The 23870-nt window shown below is 30.4% G+C and overlaps 2 protein-coding genes across 3 annotated transcripts; both read left to right on the top strand.

The window, feature by feature from the left end:
* The first annotated feature begins 4690 nt into the window (after positions 1–4690).
* Positions 4691–6646, top strand: h52 (homeodomain protein). The gene is given in 3 exon segments (NM_001247642.2): positions 4691–5112; positions 5474–5841; positions 5983–6646. Coding segments are annotated over 3 exon segments (900 nt in total). The 5' UTR covers positions 4691–5057; the 3' UTR covers positions 6460–6646.
* Positions 6647–13145: 6499 nt separating this feature from the next.
* Positions 13146–22912, top strand: LOC101264817 (uncharacterized). 2 transcript variants are annotated; one of them, XM_004237898.5, is made up of 4 exons: positions 13146–13388; positions 14926–15099; positions 15450–15514; positions 19996–22912. In XM_004237898.5, the coding sequence occupies exons 2-4, from the start codon at positions 14955–14957 to the stop codon at positions 20068–20070; spliced, it is 285 nt and encodes a 94-aa protein (XP_004237946.1). In that variant the 5' UTR covers positions 13146–13388; positions 14926–14954; the 3' UTR covers positions 20071–22912. The 2 variants fall into 2 exon arrangements, with proteins under 2 accessions (XP_004237946.1, XP_069152568.1); XM_069296467.1 differs by having other exon boundaries at positions 13198–13388; positions 16395–20078.
* The last annotated feature ends 958 nt before the right edge of the window (positions 22913–23870 follow it).

The following is a 23870-nucleotide window of genomic DNA, read 5'->3' as shown; positions in this document are numbered from 1 at the left end:
AGAAATTTTCTCCGTGAATATCGTTCGAATGATCTCACCATTCAAAAAAGATATATTTGTACTGACGGTATATAAAACTTAAAATAGTACTTATTTTAATGAGAAAAGGGTCAAAATTATCCCTCAACTTTGTTTTATTGGTTGACTTTAACCTTATCGTTAAATGCAAGTTATTTTTACCCTTGCCGTCAATAAACTTAACAAATATACCTCTTCTTTGACGAAAATTCCCAAATCAATTGAAATTACCTAATTTTAGTTGAAATTATCTAATTTCTTTTTTAACCCAAACAACAACCCAACCCGTTAAACTAAACAAAACTCATAATAAATTGACCCATTTCCTATCTTCTTCCCCGTTTTTCCAGTGTTCTTGGCTAAATATCCATCAAAGGAGGGGTATATTTGTTATGTTTATTGACGACAGGGGTAAAATAATTTGCTTTTAAAGTTAAGGGTAAGTCAATCAATAAAACAAAGTTGAGGGGGTAATTTTGACCCTTTTCTCTATTTTAATTTATTTTTTAGTTTTCCACCTAATATTCAGTGCTCGCATTAAAATTCTACTAAATTAGCATTCACATCCGGAAGTCAGGGTAAATGTGTTAAAATCGAAAATAATTAGGTGTAATGCGGAAGAAAAGGACTACATTATGAATACTGATTAAGTTAGAAGGAACAAAACTATATATATAGAATCTTAAACCTTTTCGTACAAGAAAAGGACTAGTCAAAATATTAAAATATTTTACTATAAGAAAAACATATTTATGATAAGAAATCAGGACAAATAAAACTCAACAAAATGCGCTCCCTAACAGAGACGAAAGACAATTTTATACTCAGGCAGACTTAAACCTAAAATCTTTGATTCAGAATGAAAGAGTACTTATCAGTCTCGTATCGTCCTAGTGCTATTCTATTATTACTATTAGCTAAACGTACAAGAATTGAAGGATGAAGAGAAGTCAAGATGTATCCACAATCTCGTCTAATTACATAGTAGATAGTTGAATAAAGTGAAAGTTGTAGCAGTAGAAGTGATTCCAAAATAGGGTGGGGGCACAAAAATATACATGATGGTGCCTTCTGAGCAAGTTAGTGGTCAATTGTTAGGTGCCTCCTCTGTCCTCTTATTGGACCCATTCTATTCTTTACGACCATGCCAAAATTTACCTACCTACGTACGCTACCCTAAAATTTTCCTACTATCTTAATTCAATAGCATATTCAATGCACGATAACAAAAAAATCTTACTACTAGAGGCGTAATAATGTCATGATCAGGTGTTCAATTAAACATCTTTTGTTAAAAAATAATATTGTGTATATAAATAAAATAATATGTGAAGTGAGTAAATAATATGTTGTGAACAATCTTACTAGAATAAAGTGTTGTAGCTCAGTGATTATAGATGCCTTGAAAGAGTCGATCGATACTTAGGGTGTTCACTTGTGTTTGAATTTCACTAGCAACAATTTTTATTTTTATTCACTTTTTTAGATATTCTCTATGAAAATTTTAGCTCCGTCACTGCTTACGATCCTAATGCACATTAATATTTAATGAAACGTTAATTTATCTTTCGATCTGAACGATAACTGTGTTGTAAGAAAAACAAGAAAATTGTATGTATATTCTATTGGTGAAGGTGCACAAGCGGATGGCAGGCGTACATATTGAGTGTCTGGTTAAACTTAACAAATTTTTGGACTAAAATGATCACTTTTTAATACATAAATGATAACTTCAATTACATGTATATCTGAAAAGCTGAAATAATTAATTTTCCATACACCAACAATTATTTCAACCATGTGGTATAAAAATGAATGATTAATTAAATAGTCCAACCCCATCCATTCAGGAACATTGTGATCATTTTATTTTCAAGATTAATTATTTTTTACTAAGAATTATGTTGTTTAAAAATTATGTCGGATTTAGAATTTAAAATTATGTTGTTCAATAATTATGTCGGATTTAGAATTTAGACTATGGTACTGTGTTTTACACGTAAATATAAGATTTAATCCTGAAACACTTTCTGCTAATCTATTGTTTAATTAATACATCACCACTCAAAAAAATCATAGATAGAAATGGATGGATTAACAACATGGTACTTATAAGTAATAAATCATAGTAAATTTTTTTGTACCAATTGTGACGCAACAATACGTTATATTGTAGTACTAATATTATTTTATTTACTATAAATAAGTGGCATAGAACAAAATGAGGATTGAAAATAAAAATGAGGAATGTTGGAAAATAACAAAAAAAGAGTGGGAAATAAATAAATTAGGGGGAAATGCATGTGATAAATTGCAGGGTCGGAAACAAAGGTAACACACCACGTGAGAAGGTTTGGTTGATCAGAAAATCAAATTTTGGCAGAAAGGTTTGCTACGTTGCTAATTCTGCTCGATAGCCACTCACTCCTCTGCCTTTCCCATGCCTACAGCCTGGACCTTTTCTGCCATCCACCCCCACCTCTCTGTCACTCGAACTCACGCTTTTAATTTTACGTTGATTTCATATCATATTAAATGTTATAGCTATTACCAAGAAGGGTTATGATAGAGTCATAAGTATTTCTTTATTATTCATTAAGAGATCGAAACATTTTACCTTACAATGTGGGGCTTTCTACTGTGAATCTGGGTTTAGTCGGGCTCCAATGTGTGTACCGGCCATCGAATAAGAAACCAAAAAAAAAATGTTATAGTTATTAGTAAGGAATATTCTAACTCGTAGTTAGTTGGGCTTCAATGTGTGTACCGGACATCGAATGAAAAATCAAAAAAAATGTTATAGTTATAAAAATATTCTAAATTGTAGCTATAGTTTGATTATATAAATCAGATTTTTGTATATGCTTTCTCTAGCTATTTGCATACAGTGTATGAAAAATTCATAATAAGTTACTCTATCTGTATATTGACAAGCGAAATATACAAACAGAGTTCTGAAAAATTTATGAAAATATAATTATATAATTTGTAAATACTTACCCCATTTGTATATTCGCAAGCGAAATATACTAACGGACAAAAATATACGTAGAAAACGGAATTATAGCGATCAAGCACAATTATCGAAATTATAGCTATAGATTCTTATTGTATTTGTTATGTTTGCTATTTTGAAATTTTCTCTTTTAATAAACCTTATTAATATGTATATATATTTAATGGATTTTTAAAATAAATATATTATTTAAACAAGATTATTGAGTTAAGTTGAATCAATACTCGACTAGGTAAGATTTTTTAGTGTATAGATATGAATGTAATATTTAACTTTTCTATGTTGAGGTGAATGTAACATTACGATCTCGTAGGTTTATCTAAACCCTAAACCTAATAAGTACTTTTGAGTAGGATCATAAATTTATAGGTAAGGAATAAAACTACTAAAAGTACAAAAATAAGGTGTAAATTAAACTCGCATTTTAAAAATACAATAGGTTTAATGCTAAAAATCGTAAGGTCTGAATCGATTTCCATATATACATATTATATATAACTTTTCAGCAACAGACAACCCATAAACTTATGTACTGGATCCACTACTATGTACAATTCTTGAATTTTATTTTGTATGCTGATACGGTAAAAATATATTTATATTATTAGGTAACTAATTAAAGAACAAATGTAAGTAATTGTCTCCAATAAGTGTTTTAGTATAATCTAAATAAATAAAATAATTAGTTATCTACTATCACATGTTAAAACACATTAATATTATACGAATAATACATCCCCATATAACGTAAAGTCGAGTAGAATCAAGAAATTCGTCCCAAGTCTTTTTCAAGCATATAATTATATCGTAATAAAAATTTTAATTGCGTCATTCTATAAGACGAGTAAATTCCGTGATTCTATTAGTATAATATTAGTATATGCTTATCTAGGTTGGATTATACATGGGTGGTTCGTTGTGGACACTGTCATAGAAAATTGCAGATCACAGAATTTGTGTGCATTTTGCCTATATATGATAACGTCATAAATAAATTTAAAACTTCTAGTTATCTATTCTTGTGCCCAATTGATGAATGAAGTTTATTCTTTTATCTTATACTAACTGAAGTTCACCAGTACTGGACAAACTTTCAAATCATGAAACAATAACCAAAACAATATGGTGGATCAAATATTTCTTGTTTACTCACGATGTAGAATGTTATATTGACAAATTATCATAATACTAATATTAGTAGTAATTGTTATCATAACTCAAAATTATAATCTATAAGCTATATATTATATTCTATCGTTACTCCAAAGCTTCCTTCAGCTTAACAGAAGTCTAAAATCAAATGCACCAATTAAGGTTCTCATGCAAATAGAAATATTAAAATAGCAAATTTATGTGTGTTGCAAAACAATTTGTTGATTGTCTTGTTCTAAAATTAGATCTGAAAAAACTAGCATGCAGTTGGACTTTCTGGAGCCAACTGGACAATTGGATTCAAATTTCACAGTTGAAAGACATAAAAATCAAAAGAAATAATATATAAAAAAATAATTGTGGAAAAAAAAAAGTAGTAGTAGGAGTAGTAGTAATTGTCAAATTATAAAAAGTCATTTCACATCATTAAAAGAAGATATATAGCTGGGCAGCATATATAAAATTACTGTTAGTCCATACCTTTGAAAAGGCAAAAAAAAAAAACCCATATAAACTCTTTTATTTTTCTCTCATACAGAGTCTTCTCTTTTCTCTTTCTTAGTTTCTTCTTCTCTGCTTCTTCCTATTTATTTTAATAGATTGATTGATTGGTTAATGATGAAAAGCAAGTCCCTTTAATTTGTATTTTTTTTTTCTCTATTGCTATTGAGTTTACCCCTTTTATTCATATCCACATCTTTTAATTTTCTTGTATTATTTTGCTATTCTAAAACATCACTATACAAATATTTGGTGTTTTTGTATAATTCCTTTCAACAATTTCAATTTTCACATTACAAATTCTCCAGTCCTGTCAATTCTGTTTTTTTGTCAAACCAAAGAATTAAGGAGATAAACTAATCTTATCATCATGAAGAGGTTCAGTTTCTCAGATTCTTCTGGCAAATTGCTTTATCCAACTGAAGGTAATTATTACGGTATCGGTATATATAAGTTAAATTCGCTTTTTTTCCCTTCTCTAGTTTAGGGCCGAGGCTCTCAAAGCCCGCCTTAAACCTACAAATTTCATAAAATTCAATAACTTTAGTTCAAACAATAAAATATTTATTCATAATTCTACATATAAATTATTCATTAAGGCATGAATGTGTGCAGAACTTATCTTTAGCTTGAGCAATGAAAGAACTGTTTTCTATAAATCCTCGAATCTTATAAGAAAATAGGATAACAAATTGAAAAATATGAAGCTAACAGATAAAGTCCAATGAAGTTGTAATAGGACTGACTGACTGATCATTATTTTCTTTACATTTTTTGTGTGTGCAGAGAAAAATACAGAGAATTTGGGATATAGCAATGAATTTCAGGCAATGTTGGATGGATTGGAAGATGAAGATGGGATAGAAGAAAGTGGATGTGGAACAGGGAAGAAAAGGAGGTTAAGAGTGGATCAAGTTCAAGCACTGGAGAAAATTTTCGAGGTTGATAATAAACTTGATCCTGATAGAAAAGTTAAAATTGCACAAGAATTAGGCCTGCAACCAAGACAAATTGCAATTTGGTTCCAAAATCGCCGTGCCCGTTGGAAGACCAAGCAATTAGAAAGAGATTATAACATTCTCAAGTCCAATTACGAAGCTCTTCAACATAATTACACCAAAGTTGAACAAGAAAAAGAAGGATTGATTACTGAGGTAATTATAACTCTTCCACATTTCCTTATATCTAATACTCCCTCCCTCCGTCTATTTTTACTTGTCCACTATACTAAACTGGACAAGTAAAAGTGGACGAAATCATGTTTTTGCTGATATGGTTATTTATCTAAATTGCAGTTAAAAGGGCTGAAAGAGAAGCTAGGAGAGGAAACATTATTGTCCCCTGTATTTCAAAGGCCACAAGAAATTCTGAATAAGTTGAAGAATTCATCAGATTTTGTGGATTCAAAAGATGGATCATCAGATAGTGATTCAAGTGGAGTGATGAATGAAGAAAATTACAACATTTCAACACTCAATTATCAACAATTAATGCCTAAAGTGTCGTCTTACAGTAATTCCCTGGATCATTTGTCACTATCTTCATCAACATACACACAGTTAATGGATCCAAGGGCAAGTAATTCTACATCATCATCAATGAGAGCTTATAATAATAATAATGATAATAATAATAGTAATAATCAGCAGCAACAACAAGCTGTTGGAAGAATTGAGGAGCAAAATGGTTTTACAACAGAGGATTCTTGCAATATCTACTCTGTTGATCAAGCACCAAATCTTTATTGGTATTTTAGTGACCATAGAAATTAGCTTTTATATAAGTTAGTAATTTTCATCAATTTTAAATAACATGTAGCCTAAGTATTTGAAGCATCAAGAAGCTATTTGTGTTTTTATTTTACAACCTTAGTCATAGGCATTACAATATAAGTCTATAGATGTTATTTTTTTAAATAAAGAGATTAAAAAAGTAAAAATAAAGAAGAAAGGAATTGATCACAAAGATAAACTCAGAATTTAAATTTTATATTGTGGGTTCAAATCCATTATTCACAAGCATTAGGTTAAAAAGAACCTAGCGATATTTTAGTCTGTTCAATAGCGTAAGTTCTCGCAACTAGTTATTTGTACATGTTGATTATTTAAAAAGAACAATTGTAAATTGAGTGCCTTTCTGAAAGAAAAATTGCAAGTTAGAGTGATCAACCGTGCATATAAAAGTGTTGCCGAAGAGGGGAATAGGATAAGATTAAATTAACAGTGTTATGTGAATAAATATACACATCAATGTGTATGGTTGGGGGCCAATATGTCTATAAAATAGAAAAGTTTGTTTTGCATGATCATGTCATGTAGTCACTTTTGGTTGCATAGGCTACGTAGTCATTTGGGCACCCATGTGTGAGATGGTGACTTTTACTTGGAATTATAAGCATTGGTGCTTCTGCTTTAGTCACTATCTTCCAGAAAATGACTTCACTATACGCCAAGTTTTCATTTATACATCCCATCTATTGTACAACAAAAATTGACTACATATGATGTGATCACATTTTGATAAAACCAGGGAATTTAGGGATTAGGTTTTTCTCAACTGGTTTATAATAATTATATACCGTTTTAGAATTGTTATTAATATTTTGTACCCTTTAGACTTTAAACTCTAAATTTTAAGGGGTTTATTTGAATTAGCGAGAAAGAATTTTCATATTAAAAAATTAAGAAGTTCTCCGCTATTTTCAGTGAAAATTTATTTCGCGTCATGCATTTTCCCAGTAAGTTGATTCAGTGGGAAAACTATATTCTATAACATAAATTTTTTATTAGTTTATGATGAGAAAAACCTTTATTAGTACGATAACTGATTAAAGACTAAGTTATTTGTGTCTCAAAATTTATATAAGTTATTTTGGTAACTTGGAAGAAAAAAATCATTTAGATAACTTGATATCTACAAGTAAAATTCTTTAAAATATGATATTTATAATCTTACTAATAAAGATGACCCGATACATAAAAATATAGTACACTCATAATTTAATGAAACACTTAAAACTCAGTTTTAATTTATTAATATATTTAAAATAGGGTTGGTGCATGGCTGTTGGGTGCCTATCAAACCCCATGTGGTGGGTAAGAAGTAGACCATGACACATACAATCAAGTTGATGAAAAGCTATAAGACTTAGCTTATACATTAGCTTATTGCCTTTGAAAAGGTTGATGTTTTTTCTCCCCACACAAATTAATAAATGGAGTTAGGAACACTATAAACTGAACAATATTTATACTCAAAAAGTCTCTTGGATTTTTTGATGTCACATAATAAAAGGGTCATCATAATGTGATTATATTAATTTTTTGAAAATGGTAAGAATTAAAATTGTGTTTGATTATGAATAAAAATTGAAATTATATTTAATTTTTAGGAATTCAACTTCAATGTAAATTTAGGAATTTTCCAATATTTTAATGCAAACTTTGATTTCTCTCCCTTTTCTCTTTTAATTTTTATTCCTTAATATTGAAAATGTTCTTCTGTTTAATTGCTGTTAAATTATAGATGAGTAAGAAAAGTAATGGGGAAAAGACAGATAATATAATGAGCAATGAAATATAATTCAACTCTTTGATCACCTTGAATTAGAGTAATTTTTTGGTCCAACTTGTTTCGTAGAAGATTTTGTGGTTATGATTCTAATTGTTTTTGGAAGGTGGCACTCCATCTCAATAATAATTGGAATATCTTTTTAAGTAAGTAGCTCGTAAAATAAGTCGTTGAAGGACCGTTAACTAATAAAAGTGGTTTTTTAAATAGTTTTTTGACATAATATCAAAACAGATAATATTTGAATTTTTAGATGAAATATTCATACACTTTCGTCGTCTGTCGATTAATGGTGAGTGCAATGTTTAAATTCAAATTCAAAACAAAGAACGAATTCTATTGTGAAAGTGTAAATCTGTTGAGAATATAATTAAATAATAAAAGTGTGCCTCTCTAAATAATTAATTAATAAAAGTGTGTTCTCTCCAATAACTTAAAATTTTAAATGAGATGGTCACACACTTTAATATGGTATTAGACCTATATCATCCAATGCTATGGCCCCTAAAATCAAAATTGTTCATGCACCAGATGCTAAGCACTGAGCATGAGGTGTAATGTTAAAGAATGACAAAAGTCTTATATTTGTGGTTAATGAGATGAGTGAACTTTTTATCAAATTTGAATAATCATTTTCCTTTTAAACTAGCTTTTGAAATGTGAATTAGACGTAATATCTAATTTAACAAAATCTGAGTCAATCCTCTAAGAATAATAAAGGCATATATTCAAATAGAAAAAACATTTATTGTATGATAAGTAGTACTAGTATGGTAATTACCTTCAATTTAAAAGTAATTTGGTCCATGAAAGGAAAAGTAAGGAAACCAAAAGAGCAATTTGTAAAAGTAGAAGGAAGTGATTTTTTTTTTTTTTCTCTTTTAACATTGGGTGGACAAAAATCAAAGGCCGTCATTTTCATGGCTTCCAGTTTCAGTGGGAAAAAGACAGACTAAAGCGGCGGTCGGTGGTCACTCGAAAAATAGGCCCACTACCCATCAAGACTTTACCCTTCACTTAAACATTTTGGACGGAATCCTAATACCATTCCAAACGACTTCGTTATTTTGATAAATTTTTAAATATATAATTTCAAATTCATTATTCGTGTTTCGAAATTTTAGTAACTTAATTAATTAATTATTAAATTTTTATTATTTATCTTTTCTCAACTCAATTTTAAAAAAATAAATAACTGAATTGCTTAGAGGTAAAATTTAATTTAATTTTATGTTAAATTAATAATAATTCATCCTATATAATAATTAAATATGCAATGTAATTTTTATTGAGATGAGTTCAGATAAATTACCTTGCTTCACCAAGTGAAATTTCTTATTTGTCAGTCTTTTAACTAAGTTGCGAGATCTGATTTAAACGATCAGGTACGCCATATAAGTTCGATCCATTAGTTCTTTTTTTTTTTTAAGAGCTGGATTGTCAAGAGTTCATTATTAGTCATTACCGTAACCTAACATCGAGTTCTAAAATTTTGTATAACAATTGCACGTACTTAAGTCTTAAAAGTAGTTGAAATTTGGACTTAATTAGCAACAGTTTGTCTAATCTATTATCTATCACATATAAATTCTCGTCTAAAGTAAAGTCATATATTCATGCAACGTTCACGTAAGTTTTAAACAATTTTTTTTTTTAATTTTAAGAGAGAGATTCTAATAAACAATTATACTTGCAAAAAGCCTAATTCACATGATATGAATATCCTTGCTTAATCAATTGAGCTTATATAGTAAAACAATTATTAGATAGAAGCAAGAATTACTAGGAAAATGAAGGAACCGATTCTGCACATCATTTTATTTTGTGATTAAAAAAATGAGAGAAGTTCATTTACGTGTCATGTTTTGCATACTCAATAAAAATAGTAACTACAGAATAAATAAACTAATTTAACTTTATTTATTATTTCTCTCGATTTAATACTTAACCAACTGATATATGTATCGTAGAAAGGGCTTTCTTTGTTAACTAATTACTACAGTAAGGAATCGTTTTATACAAGGTATAAGGAATAATAATATTGGAATAAAATATATGATTATCTTATTTTGTGTTTAGTTAGAGAAATTAGGTTATTTTTAAATTATTTAATTCATCAATTTATCTTAATGATATGATAAACTATGTCATGTATATATATATGATGGAATAACTTAACACGAAATAAATAATTTCAAAATAACTTATTCATAATCAAACGACTTTAGAATGAAAAAAAATAGCTTTTCGAATTTGCCAAATTATAATTTTCCTTCTGGCTCCATCAATGATTTAATAGTGTGGAAGAAATTAAAGACCAGAATATCATAATACAATATAACCTTTATTGTTCCATTTTTCAAAAAGCACTCAACAGTTTTCTCTTTTATTTTCTCCCTGCTCTGATTTCATTAGAATTTCTGTGTAATTTAATTTGAAAAGGCATACTTTGCCAGAATTTATCTCTTTTTGACTAATGCTCTTGACAATGATTCACTTTTTTGTATTGCCATAACATATTAACGTAACAGACATTCAAATTTGTTTTCTACTAATAAATAAATAAGCATTTTAATTTTGAACGTGTACATTTAAATATTTTAATTTATGATCTTCAATTTTATTTTTTTTAAAAAATATCTAGACACTTTTTAAATTCATGTCCCACATCAATATCAAGTGTTCACGAGTCTCAATAAGAATGAGTTGGAGTGTTTAGTTATTGTTGATGAATACCAAGTTAAAAACGTTTATATATACACTCTCAAAGTTAAAATATTTATTTGTGTGTATATGTTATGTATATTTCTGACAATTTATTCCTTAGAACGGTAAACAAAGCAACACACGTTGTTTTCAATTTGTCTAACTTATTTTTTTTCGCGCAGCGTACATTATAATAAATATACAAACCGAAATTTATAATGCTTGAGCAGTGATGTGACATATCCATTAGTTTAAAATAGTTTATTATGTAGTCATTAGTATTACAATCCTTTAAAGTTTACTAAACATAATTTCTATAATGTCTACGTAAGAAGCATCGATGTCAAATATCGAATAAAATATCAAAATATATTGAATTTATCAAAACATGCAGGTTAATAATTCTGTTTTGCTCTCTAAAGTTGTGCTTCACGATTGAATTGACCAGACTCATTAACAATCTGCATTTAGAGATAATTGGGTTATTGATAATATAATTAAATGTCCTATTACTTAATTTTGTTTGAGGAATCTATATATTATTTTATATTAATAATTTTTGCATAACTTTGTTTTCAAACCCAACAACCCTTTAGATCATTATAGGTTAAAGTTATTGATGAATGATCACTCATATTCTTTTGTTTTATTGTGCATTAGTCATGTGAAACTTCTAGCAAACTTCTTATTTATTGTTAATTTAAAATGTGTATATTTTTGTTCATTTCTTAATTTTTTATGTTATGGTCAAACTGACATTCAATTGATTTTCAGCGTGAAACATGTGTTTCATGAAGGCAAAAGAACACAAATATAATAAAATCTTTACTTTTAAGTATATGAAGTAGATCGAGGTCGATGTTGACGTTTTCTTCTAAATTCACATGTACTAAAGTCAATAATAAAATCTATGCAATGTGAACTGAGTTATTCAAAAGAAAATACTTTTATCTTTTCTTGTTTGTTTGCATTCCAATTTAAATTTTACGTTTGGATTTGAGGTGCATTTTGTTGGTGGCATGTATTCATGACCAGGCGTAATTTAAATTTAGGGATTCGAATCATGCTAAAGTTTAAGTTTGATAGATTTAGGGGTCGTTTGATATTTGTTTTTAGAAGTGAGTTATGTAGATATTAAATTCGATGTAAGATTTATATAGTATTTGATTTGCAACTTGAAAATCCGCGTAACTTAAAATTTAAGAGAATATATGTATAATTTAATACATGATAGATCTTTGTATAATTAATACCTGCATAAAATGATATATAGATTCCCTCGTAACTAATTCCTACATTAACTGTAGCTACAAAACGACCCCTTAACAACATGATTCAAGCACATTTTAAAAACTTCTTTTTATAATTTGGCGTCCTCCCAAAAAAAAAAAAATTGAGGAGTTTCTGCGCAAAAAATTTAAAAATTTTTAAAACACAAAATAGTTACTATGCCGTCACACATGATAGTTTATGTACAAGGCCTCAACGGCCCAAGTAAAAATGTTTTCTTTCTGTTGGGCCTCTCTACTAGGTCCATTTCATCCACTCAAAACATGTGACATTCCCATTTTTTGGGCTTTTTTCTCTCTATAGCCCACACTATTAAAACCCAATAATTGTTGTCTTCTCGGTTATTCCAACTAGTAAGCCTGCACGTGATATAGTTAAAATCGAAAAAACCTATTGAGTCGGTTTTTTTAAAAAAATTTAGGTTCCCGATTAGTTCGGTTTCAATTTTCAATATTTTAGTTTACGATTCGGTTTTTAGCTAACGAATTTGGTTAACCGAAAAAACCAAAATATCATCATGGGCATATTACAGAAATCACATACTTTAAAGGTAAAATTACAATTTATCAGTTAAATGTTTATAATTACAAAAATCCTTCAAAACTGATACAACAATGTAACCACTGATACGTTAGTGTGATGCACGAGATACACTAATATGATACGCGAGGTACATTTTATACATGATATACTAATCTAATGCACGAGATACATTGATGTGATGCTCGAGATACATTAATGTGATGCTCGAGATACATTAATGTAATGTGCGAGATACATTCATGTGATGCACGAAAATGATAAATATTGAAAATTAGTAAAAACTTATAGGGTGATAATGATAATAAATAAACTAAAAGGTGGGATTTCCGTAATTAATCCTACACGGCTATTTCCTTATTCTTTCAGCCCATAACCCAGAACCCATATTCAAATTAGGCCCATATTCCAATCAGAAACCTAACACAGACCACTTCAACTCTCATCTCTCAGCACTCGTCAGGTCTCGTCTCAGTTACGACTTACGCTGCAGCTCGTCTTTCATCTCTCAGCTCGTCGTCCGTTGTCTCTTTAAGTCTCAGGCCAGCCGCTGCTCCTGGCTCCTCGCCGAGTGCTCGCGACTCGAAAGTCCAAGGTCAGTGCTCATTGGCCACTGCTCATCGCGTCTTAAGCCTTAAATTCACAAATCTTTATATATGTTATATTCATTTCAAATATGAGATGAGTAGTCAGTATTGAGGGATGTACTTGTAAGTTGTAATTGTCATATCCTGTAAATGTTAGTATGTAACAACATATAGTTAATTCGTTATAGGGGAATTAAGTCAGTTAACACTTTAGCTGCTTGATTGTAGTATAAACTGAGGGTACTTGTACATGTGAAACAATATCATTATGGCTCTCCTTATTGTTAGTCAGTTGTTAGTATCCTCTACCATGGAAGTTCTGTCTATTCAGTCTGTTAGTTAGGGACAGGGACTGATCAGTGAGTTGGTTAGTATACAGTACGTTTTTATACCTCTGATGTGTTGGTACATGTAAAAGAATATGACCAAATCTGAAGTTTTTTTTTTTTTTTCGATTTACTAAAATTATTCAGATGCCACAGGCCATAGGCCACTATTAATTAAAATTGGTTAAACCGAAAACAGAAAAACCAAACCGACCAAATGCCCAGCCTTACCAACTGGGCAAGCATACTCTTGAGCAGATACTGGTAATTTTTTTTTACTTGAATTCTAATTTATATACTGTAGAGCTTAAAATAATGGCTGATTATTGATATATATAGTGTTTTGTAAGCAAGAAATATCTGGATTTTTTTCTCACAATGCATTTTATTTTTCGTGAAATTCTATACTGTGCCTTTAGGTTTATGTATTTTTCTTTTAAAGTAAGAAATCTAACTTAGAAAGCTCAATGTATGGGGTCTCTGTAATGTGCAAAATATAGCTATGTTCATAGTATTGTTTGAAGGATGCTAAATAGTTAAAATTAGTTCTATTAGAATTGAACAAAGGAACAAATTAGACTTGAGTAAACTTGTAGATTTGTAATTCATATTCAAATGTGCAAATACTATTTATAAATGACAGGAGTCTGTAATAAGGTTCAATCTTAAGTGTAGAATAGTGTAAGGAGATGAAGAGGGGTTTTTCCTTAGCTGTGTGTTTAGCACCAGGGATTTGCCCACTGACGGAGCTAAAGATAAGTAAGGGGGTTCAATTATATCCCTTTCATCCGAAAATATATGGTATAAATAGGGAAAAAACAAATTTATACCCTTAACAAAAGAGAAGATTCTAGGTATTTGAATTTTTTTTTAATCCCTTTGTTAAAATTCCTGGCATTGCCTCTGGATTTGCCTTGTTCCCATATTTCCTCGTGACATGCTAATTATCTTTGCCGCATGATATTGGGCGTGATAATTGGAGAAATAGATTGCCGTGACGGTGATAATGGGTTAAAAAGTTAATGTTGATCATGACTTCAAGTTAAATCTTGATCATATGCAAAGATATAATGTCAATTTTTTTCCAATAAAAAGATAAATTTAGAAAAACCAGTAATTAAGGGTTAAAAAGCAAAAGTTGCTTATAACTTCAAAGATTAAATCTTGATCTTATGCAAATATATAATATCATTTTTTCTTTGTATTATGTTGTCTCTAGGCACAATTCTTTAGTTGGAAGACTATATAATGCCGCTGGGACTGTTATTAGGTTTAGGGAGATCTTTCAGAAGAAAGCGTACTTCATCTCTTGATATTCTTACCACAAAAAAGGTTCCTCGGGGCTTCTACAAGGGAAAAAATTGCAAGCCTACTGGTTTTCACACTCGCAAAGGTTTGAAATCTCTATTCAAGTATTGTGAACTAGGAGTGCTATTCTTTCGTCTTTTCTCCCTGTTTGAAACAGGTTTCTATAGCTTTATGAAAAAGGATTATGTGGTTGTAGTATCAACATCTGACAAGTTATTAGGCTACAGCTTAGGGGCTTTATATTTCTTGTTCGCTTGGCCCAGACCATGCTTGTCTAAGTTCATAATTTACCCAGGATAAAGAAGTAGAATTACCGAATTCCTTCTCTTTGAAAGCTAAATATTCCAGCGTCAAAAGAATCAACAATTAAGTCACATAGAAACACACACACATCTAAGTTTATTTCTAATATTAGATCGTTCTTTCTTGTTCCAGGTGGTTATGTTATTGTGCAAGAGAAGCTGCCTAACTACGTAGTTCCAGATTTGACCGACTTCAAGGTACTTAACATTGACTGAACTCTTGACTAATCATATTTTCTCTGATCAATTTACTTTCAATTGCTCATCTTCCAGCCTTTCAGCTTGATATTTGAATTCACGTTCCCATTTACATTCACAAAGAGTATTTTTGTCAAAGGTGCACTTAAGCCATAAATTGAGTCTTACTACATGTTGAGCGGTTCACCTAGCTTTATGGGTGCTTTGTCTCGAAGACGTACTTTACCTTGTCAATGAGTGTAATCCTGAAGATGTGACACTAAACAGCTTATATTTCACTTCATCATATTTTCTTCCAAAATTTTAGTCCATATACTTGTTATTTCGTGCTTTTGATTATTAACCTTCGACGAGGCAGACATATCTGAAGTTTTTCTCCATTTGTGCCTTTTTTCATTAGAGGCCACACTCTTTTTGCTTAAAGCCCAAAGGAAGAACCTTGTAGCTTTTTTGCGCGTTTCACTTTTGATAACACTGATCAAGAGTGAGAGCCCGTTTGGATTGGCTTTTAAAAAAGTAGCTTTTTTAAGTCAAAAAATAAAAAAGTAGCTTTTTTAAGTCAAAAAATAAAGAAGTAGCTTTTGTCCTACTTTTGGTTTTTAACTTTTTCAAGTCATTTTGAACTTATTTTAAGTTACTTTTAACCTTGCCAAACACTCTAAAAAACTAAGGACTTACAAGTAGGTTTGACCAACTTTTAAGCCAATCCAAACATGTTCGGAGTTTTTTGTAAATAATTTGCTAAAATTAAAAGAGGCCATATGCTTTCATTCTTTTTTTACCCGTGTTTCCACCTCTGGCCTTTAGCCCGTTTTACGTTCTAGAACTTAGCAAGTTGATTGTATTCTTTTGGTCTCTTTATCCTTTTTGCCATTCCAAGATTCTTTCTTCTGCAAGGGAAATCAAGCAGACAGAAAGAGAGCAAACAAACCGCTTTCCTCCTCATCCCATTCTCACCCTTGTGTAAGCCTTAAGGAGGGAATCTCTGATTTTAGTTTTTGAAAGCAGTTGCCTCCGTGTTCATATGTTCTTAGGATGTCTTGCTTTTGGATTTGATCATCTATAGTTAAGTAGTTCTTGACAAATAAAAGATCTAGGAAACTGAAGCAAAGTGGGTCCAATGTGCATTTCTTTCCCCTTATTTCTTATAATTCAATGCTTGCCCAGATGTACAGAATCTTGCAGAACCAACTAGAATAGGTTTGTACATAAGTCCTATATCCCTTCAATGGACTTCAAGTCTTATTCAAATTTTTGGGGTCCAACAAGTCGGATTCCTCTTAACTCTTTCGTAACTAGGCCTGAATTCTATTAATTATATTTTGTTCCAATGCTTTCTTAAATTAGTAATTGGCTATCAGACCACCTAGCTTAAAATAGTTTATAGTTTGAAAAGGCTGTTTATGATAATGATAATAGTACTTTTTTTTTGGACAATGTAAGTAGCTAGTATATTGAAAGGAGAAATTTCCCAACAACAAGCTGGTGCTAAGTCTATACATGTATCAAGAGACCTTCCAAACATAACAAAATGGAAGGATTTCTCCAGTGAAAAATCTATGCTTGCAGGGAGCAATGGGTGCAGTGTATTGGTAAAAATTTATCCACGTCGAATGTTTACATTAAACCAATAAAGTTAACCTTATCAGTTCACATTTAAGAGAAAATACATATCACTTGACCATGGTTAAGTGTTAAATATGTATGTGAAAGACATGTGTCTTGCATTTATCGATTTGGTGTAAGCACTTGGTGCAGGTAAGTATCTACCACTGGGTTTTCTCCCAACCCAACTAACACTCTGAATACACAGACTGCACCTCCCAATATCCCATTTTTATTCTAATGAACCAAAAATCCAACAATAGAAGTATACCCACTGAATAATCCTGTATTATTTAATCTCCATATTATTATTCCGAGTTAACTTGTTATATACCAAACTACTCCTAAGAGTTGTAATAGGTCTTAAAAGTGCAGCCCACAAGTAGGGGCAGAGCGCCAATCATTTTTGGAGCAACGGGTCGGTGTATTGGTAAAAGTTTATCCGCATTGGGTGTTTACATCAAACAAATAAAGTTAATCTTATACGGTTAACAATTATGGGAAAATACATTAACCTTGGTTAAGTGTTATATATGTATGTGAAAGACATGCGTCTTGCATTTATTGGTTTGGTGTAAACACTCGGTGCGGGTAAGCATTTACGCAGTGTATTTTCTCCCAACCCAGCTAACACTCCGAATACACTGACTGTACCTCCTGCTCCGGGATTATAATCTGCCTTTACATCAACAATAGCATACCTAGTGTGATCCCACAAATAGGGTCTTAAATGGGAAGGGGGTGTGTGCGCTCGCAGACCTTACCCCTACTTTGCGGGGATCAGGATCTGCCTTTGCCAATGAAAAAAAAAGTTCTATCAGTAGTTTTCCCAAATACTTGCTATATTAAACAAATGTTTCGATCAGGCTCAAAATCTAGTTTTATCGTGTCTTTCATAATCTATAAGATGTCATGTAGAAACTTACTCACCTTTTGTTCTTTTACCTTTCTCTCTCCCATATATTTTTTTTAGTTTCAAAAAAAATGTGGAAGAGAGAAAGGTTAAAGGTTGTTGTGTAGCATAAATATATATTCTGAAGGATAACAACTTCTGTAAGTACTGCTACATTCTACTGACATGTGCCACAAACTGTGTTTCTTCTTAGGACACTTAGGAGTTCTTATGTCTCATAGTCTCGAACTTTTGGATGGGTGATATCCTAATTCTTGCAGCTTGTTCTGTTTATGGCGATGAGATGGAATTGTGTAGAATATCTTTTTTTTTTGGAGTAAGGTAACTTTGTATTAAAACTAGTACTTAGGTGTACTGAAAAACCATTTTCAAATGGAGTAGGTACAGAATATACCAGATATGAAACCTATCCTAAGTGGTGTCTAGGACATCTGGGATTGATTCACTGTCACTAGAATTACAGTTTATAGTGCACCAAAAACAGAAAAGCAAAATGCATTTTAGCTTAATATTCTGTACTAAACTCCTCCTATCCTCAAAACATCTTGTGTAGAATATCTGTGTGTAAACAATCCTTTATGTTATGCTGGACGTGTATATTGCAATTTGTTCATTACTCTTCTAGTTTTTCTTCCTTTTTTTATTTTTTAAATTTTGGAGAAGCAATTATCTTGTTTCTGCACAAAAGGTCTTAAGTGATATTATACAAACCAGTATATAAAAGATCAGTCATGTATAAAAACTAATTATCATTTCTGTTGTTCACACAATACTGGAATCACTCATTTTCAGCTTTATTTCTATCCAAGAGATAATTAAGAAAAGTATATGAAGTTAAAACTTGATTGTAGTCAATATGGAATCTGGTTATCAAAGCAATAGATTTGTTATTTCACTGGTTCCTACCTTTATTCTTTTTCCATGATGCATCTTGGATGAGCTTAAAAGCCTTACAGGGTAGATATGATATAGATGTATTTACTAATTATAATTTCTATTGTTCACAGTAACCGAAATCACTCACTTCCAACTGTATTTCTATCCATGCAATGAGTAAGAAAAGTATATAAATTTGTAGCTAGATTATAGTCAATAGGGAATCGGGTTATAAAGTAACAGCTGTTCTATTTCATTCATTCTACCTTTATTCTTTTGGCGTATCTTAGATGAGCCAACAGCCTTAAAGAGTAGATAATGATATAAATGCTAAATACATTGGTCAGCTAGAGGTTGCCAGTTTCATAACTTTTACAAGACACTTTCTGTCAAGATAACACTATCTTGGTGTATTATTAGTGAACTCTTTTTTATTTATCAAAAGAAAGTTGTGTATATAACTTCCAGTCCTTTCCAGGAAATACATTGTCACTTGTGATTTCCGTTAGGCCCAACGGCCAGCACTTGCTTAGATCACCAACTTCTTCTGATTTGTCTTTACATCCATTCACTTTCTTTTTGTCCAAAAAGTATCGAATATTATACATTCTTTGGGTAATTCCATCATTTTGATCTTGTCCTCCCAAGTCTTTTGAAATTTGAAACAAATAGTGCTAGAGGTAGGTCAGAACTAGCAATTTCTAGCCCATGGATTAGGGCTTGGACTTTTCAGCATACCCCAAAATGGATTACACTTTCTTGTGTTCTGTGGTGCTGCTGTTTTTTCTCCTCTTAGCATTCAATATTGGAGGGAGTTCACTTTCCACTATTTTCCAAGATAGTGCTCCTCGTCTCAGCTTCTCTGGAAATTATCGTTGAATATACAGAATTCCATTAAGAAAAAACAGTGTATAATTTTAGGGAAAAGAAACTAGTCACTCTATCTAGTGTTAGAAAAAGTTAGTGTTCACTAGATCGTAGAGAATGTTTATGAAACTTGTGTGACTTTTTCATTTACTTTGTTTGTGTGGAAGTTTATAAAACCTCGTTATTGAATAATTCCTCTCTTTTCTCTTTTCTTTTTCAGCTGAAGCCATATGTATCCCAATGCCCAATAGGAACAACAAGTGCAAGTACGGAGGCAAACAAATCAGCAAAATAAGAAAGAAAGGAGAAAAACGATGAACACTTCTCCCCCTCTTCAAGGATATTTAGGTTTTCTCTATGTTCATTTTCTAGCTTTACATGAAATCAACGACTTGTTTGATCCATTCTTGCACACCTCTACAACGTCTACTTTTGTTGGGATAAAAAAGTTGTCTTTTTCCTTTTTAGGTACTCATCTTTTTCATCTGAACATGTCATGGGTGACATGATCACTCTTGTTTGATGCCTTTGTAGCTACATTCTCTATGTTGATTAAACTATTTTGGTTGAATACCCCCCTTGGACCAGAAAACGGCGAGGTTGTTAGGATGGGAATAATATCAGTATGTTGGAATAACTGGCAGTAGTAGGAGGAATAATTTTTGCAGCTTCAAAGCTTTAAAGTTTAAACAAAAGTATCATTGCTGATTAGATTACATCAAATAAGATACTTAAAGGCACAACCTTTTCTACAAAAAAGATACAAGGCGTGATATGGTAGGTGCACTAACTGCCTTGTGCTCTTCTTTTACAAATATTCCATTTACACCAATGTATTATTTTATTGAAAATAACTCTACAGAATGAATTTAATCTGAAATCCTCAATGTATATATTTTCTTGAAATATAGACAAAGGCACTTGCAAATTTGGACATCACGTGGAGTTCATCCATTTCATACGGGGAGCTATGTAAATGACAAGGTTAAAGTAGAGATAATTTGCTAATAACAAGAGTGAGAATGAATTTTTTTTTTTTGTAACCAATGGATTTAAAATCTTGAATCATATCTGGCCTATTAAATAGTACTTCTCCGTTTCACAAAGAATTTTCTAGTTAGACTTTTAAATAAACTAAAAGAGAAAGAGGTCGTTCTTTTTTAAACTAAATAAGTAATTGATGATTAGACAATTTGAATTCTAAAATATTTTTAAAACAGAAAATGATAACAATAACAATAACAAAAGAAAAATGAAAAAAAAAATCATATTTCATGTTAGTAATTATGAAATGAAAATAAAAATACAAGTTGAGGAATTTTGGTAGTGTGTTCTTGTGGTCGTACAAGAAGGATAATCGTCTAACTTAACGCAAAAATAAACATAGTTTATTACTAGTACTATAGCAGTATTAATTAAATATAACTAAAATCAAAGTAGAATTAAGAGAGTCAATTTCCACGCTTGTCCCACGTAAGAAAGCTACATGGATTTATGTCTTTTAGTCACCGACTCAGCAATATCCCCCGTCAGTTATGGATTTACTTACAAAGTTGTATACTCGTTGTAAGAATTGGGTATTGAATCATCGAGTATTGAGATTCTCGATTTGACTCGATGATTCAATTTTTGGTGGTTTATATTCATTCGGAGTTTATAATAATATAATTTTTTACTATTATCTATCTAAATTGTATTCTAATAATAATAACAATATTTTTTTTTTATTTTTTAAGTTACTAATTAATATTCAAATAATTATTCCTAATAATCTTTTAACTAATTTAATAAAATATTATATTGTGAATTCAAGTTATATAAAGATGGTATATAGAATTTTTCAGATTGTCTGAGGTGGTGTTAACGAGCATCTAATAACTTTTGCTCAAATATATATAAAAATAAGTTTCTTAAATTTATTTAGAGTAAGTTTAGAATACAATTATTAACACTTGAAATTATTGTTATAAAATTCAAAATTCGTTATGTAAAACTTTTAACTTTGTCTGTGTAATTGCATGGTAATTTAATCAGTTATGACATGTTAGTATACGTATATAGAAGGGCGTATATTAATGGTTAATGAAATGAATTCGAAAATTAAACACTTTTCTTTTAACACATTTTCCTAATTTTCAACTTGTCACAAATTTTCCAGCCGTGCATATTGGGCCATGAACCAGACTTTTCAAAAAAAAATAAAAAAAAAGTCATTTTAATGAACCTCATTACGAACCTCACATGAAATATCATAGAAACCTCATTTGCCAACCTTTCTCATTTGTATTAAACAAATTATTATAAATACCCCACACACCCCCTTCATTTCCAAGAACATCTACCAAAAAAATCATGGAAAATAATAGAAGGAGATTTTTCAAGAACTTTAGAGATCATCAAATGCAAATCAACAAAAGCAAATCAAAATCCAAGTCTATTATATTTTGCAAGAAGCACCCTAAGCACAAGCAAAATCCCGGGGTTTGTTCTGTCTGTCTTAGTGAAAAACTCTCTTTGCTTTCAAAAACATCAACAAGTAACACAACAACTCTTACTTCTTCATGTTGTTCTTCTTCTTCTTCTTCTCTATCTTCTTTGTCGTCGTCTTCAGACGTGTCTTCGTGTTCATCTCCAAACACTAATGTGCTCATGAAGAGTAGATCATTGGCTTTGATTATGAGAAGAAAAGAAGGTGGAATTCTATTGGAAGATAATAGTATTGGGAAGAAGAAGAAGAAAAAAGAAGGATTTTTGTCAAAATTATTAAATCCTAAGAGAAATAGAAAGGATGAAGTATTGACACATTCAAGAACAATGAGAGAAAGGGTAATAACAAGATTTAGAATTAGTGCAGCATGATGTGTTTTACATTTAATTTTTTTTTATGAGATCTGTTGTATTTTATTTTAGTTTAGTTTAGCTAGGTAGATTGTTAATTAAACAAAATTAAGAAAAAGATATATGAAGTATACATATGTATGATACTATTGGAATTCATTGGTGTGCTTGTAAAAAAAGAAAAAAGCAATCACTTTTGATCAGTATACAACAATTTTCATTTCTCATTTATAATGCTACGATTATATATTTGTAACCTCACCAATTAAATGAAAAAAAATGGTTATTTTTCATCAAAACGAAATGTTTCTTGTTCATGTATTTACAAAGCAAAAGAGAAATGATTTTGATGTACAAGTGATCATGTGAGAAACTATATTACAACAACTATGTCTTGGTCGTATCAAATAAATTGGAGTCGGCTAAATACTTTTGATATTTAAGCACGTTATCATCATTAATAATAGGTAATAAAAGTAGAAAGCATGTTAAAAGCAGTTTCCTAGCTATATAGATTATTTTCTATATTTCATTAAATCTTATCTTTAGTTTTGTCTATATTGATATGGATACAACACAATTCCAAGTCTCTTAAAGACCATTTCCTTCTATGTAATTTTTTAGGTCTATTGACTATCTCATCTCCAATTTTCAGAACCTTCACTTAGTACCATAGTTTAATCGATGCCTCGATAGATTGATAAAGTACATGTCCATATCATCCTCAACGATCTTCTCACATTTTATCCTTAATGTGTACTAGCTACACTAAACCTTTTATGAATATAATCATTTTTAATATTTATTTAGTTTAATATTTTCTTCGTCTTTTTTTACTACTCCACTTTTGAATTGACATATCTATTAAGAAAAATAATTAATGACGTACTGAATTTACCATTTTATCCCTACTAATTATGAAGTGGATGAAAAATTCTGCATTTTTCAAAGTAATAAGTTGTTTAATTGAGGGTATAATAGGTAAAAAAATTATCCTTTCTTAATTTGTCAAAATGGACAAATAATTAGGAACAACTATAAAAAAAATGGACAAGTAAAAAGAAACGAAGGGAGTGTAACCAAAACATTCATTCTAGCATTTGCATTTTCACAACATTGTCTTATAATATATTTTTTTATTAGACTTTAACAGACCAACATGCATTCACTACCGTATAATATAGACTATCCATATGAGAAATTATTTATTTCAAAAATCTCTTGTACTAAAGTCATCGAACAACTAGCTAGCTAGTA

Source organism: Solanum lycopersicum, chromosome 4, assembly GCF_036512215.1.
Source record: "Solanum lycopersicum chromosome 4, SLM_r2.1".
Lineage (NCBI taxonomy): Eukaryota > Viridiplantae > Streptophyta > Magnoliopsida > Solanales > Solanaceae > Solanum > Solanum lycopersicum.
Note: the sequence above shows the minus strand (reverse complement) of the source record. Positions and strands in the feature narration are given on the sequence as shown.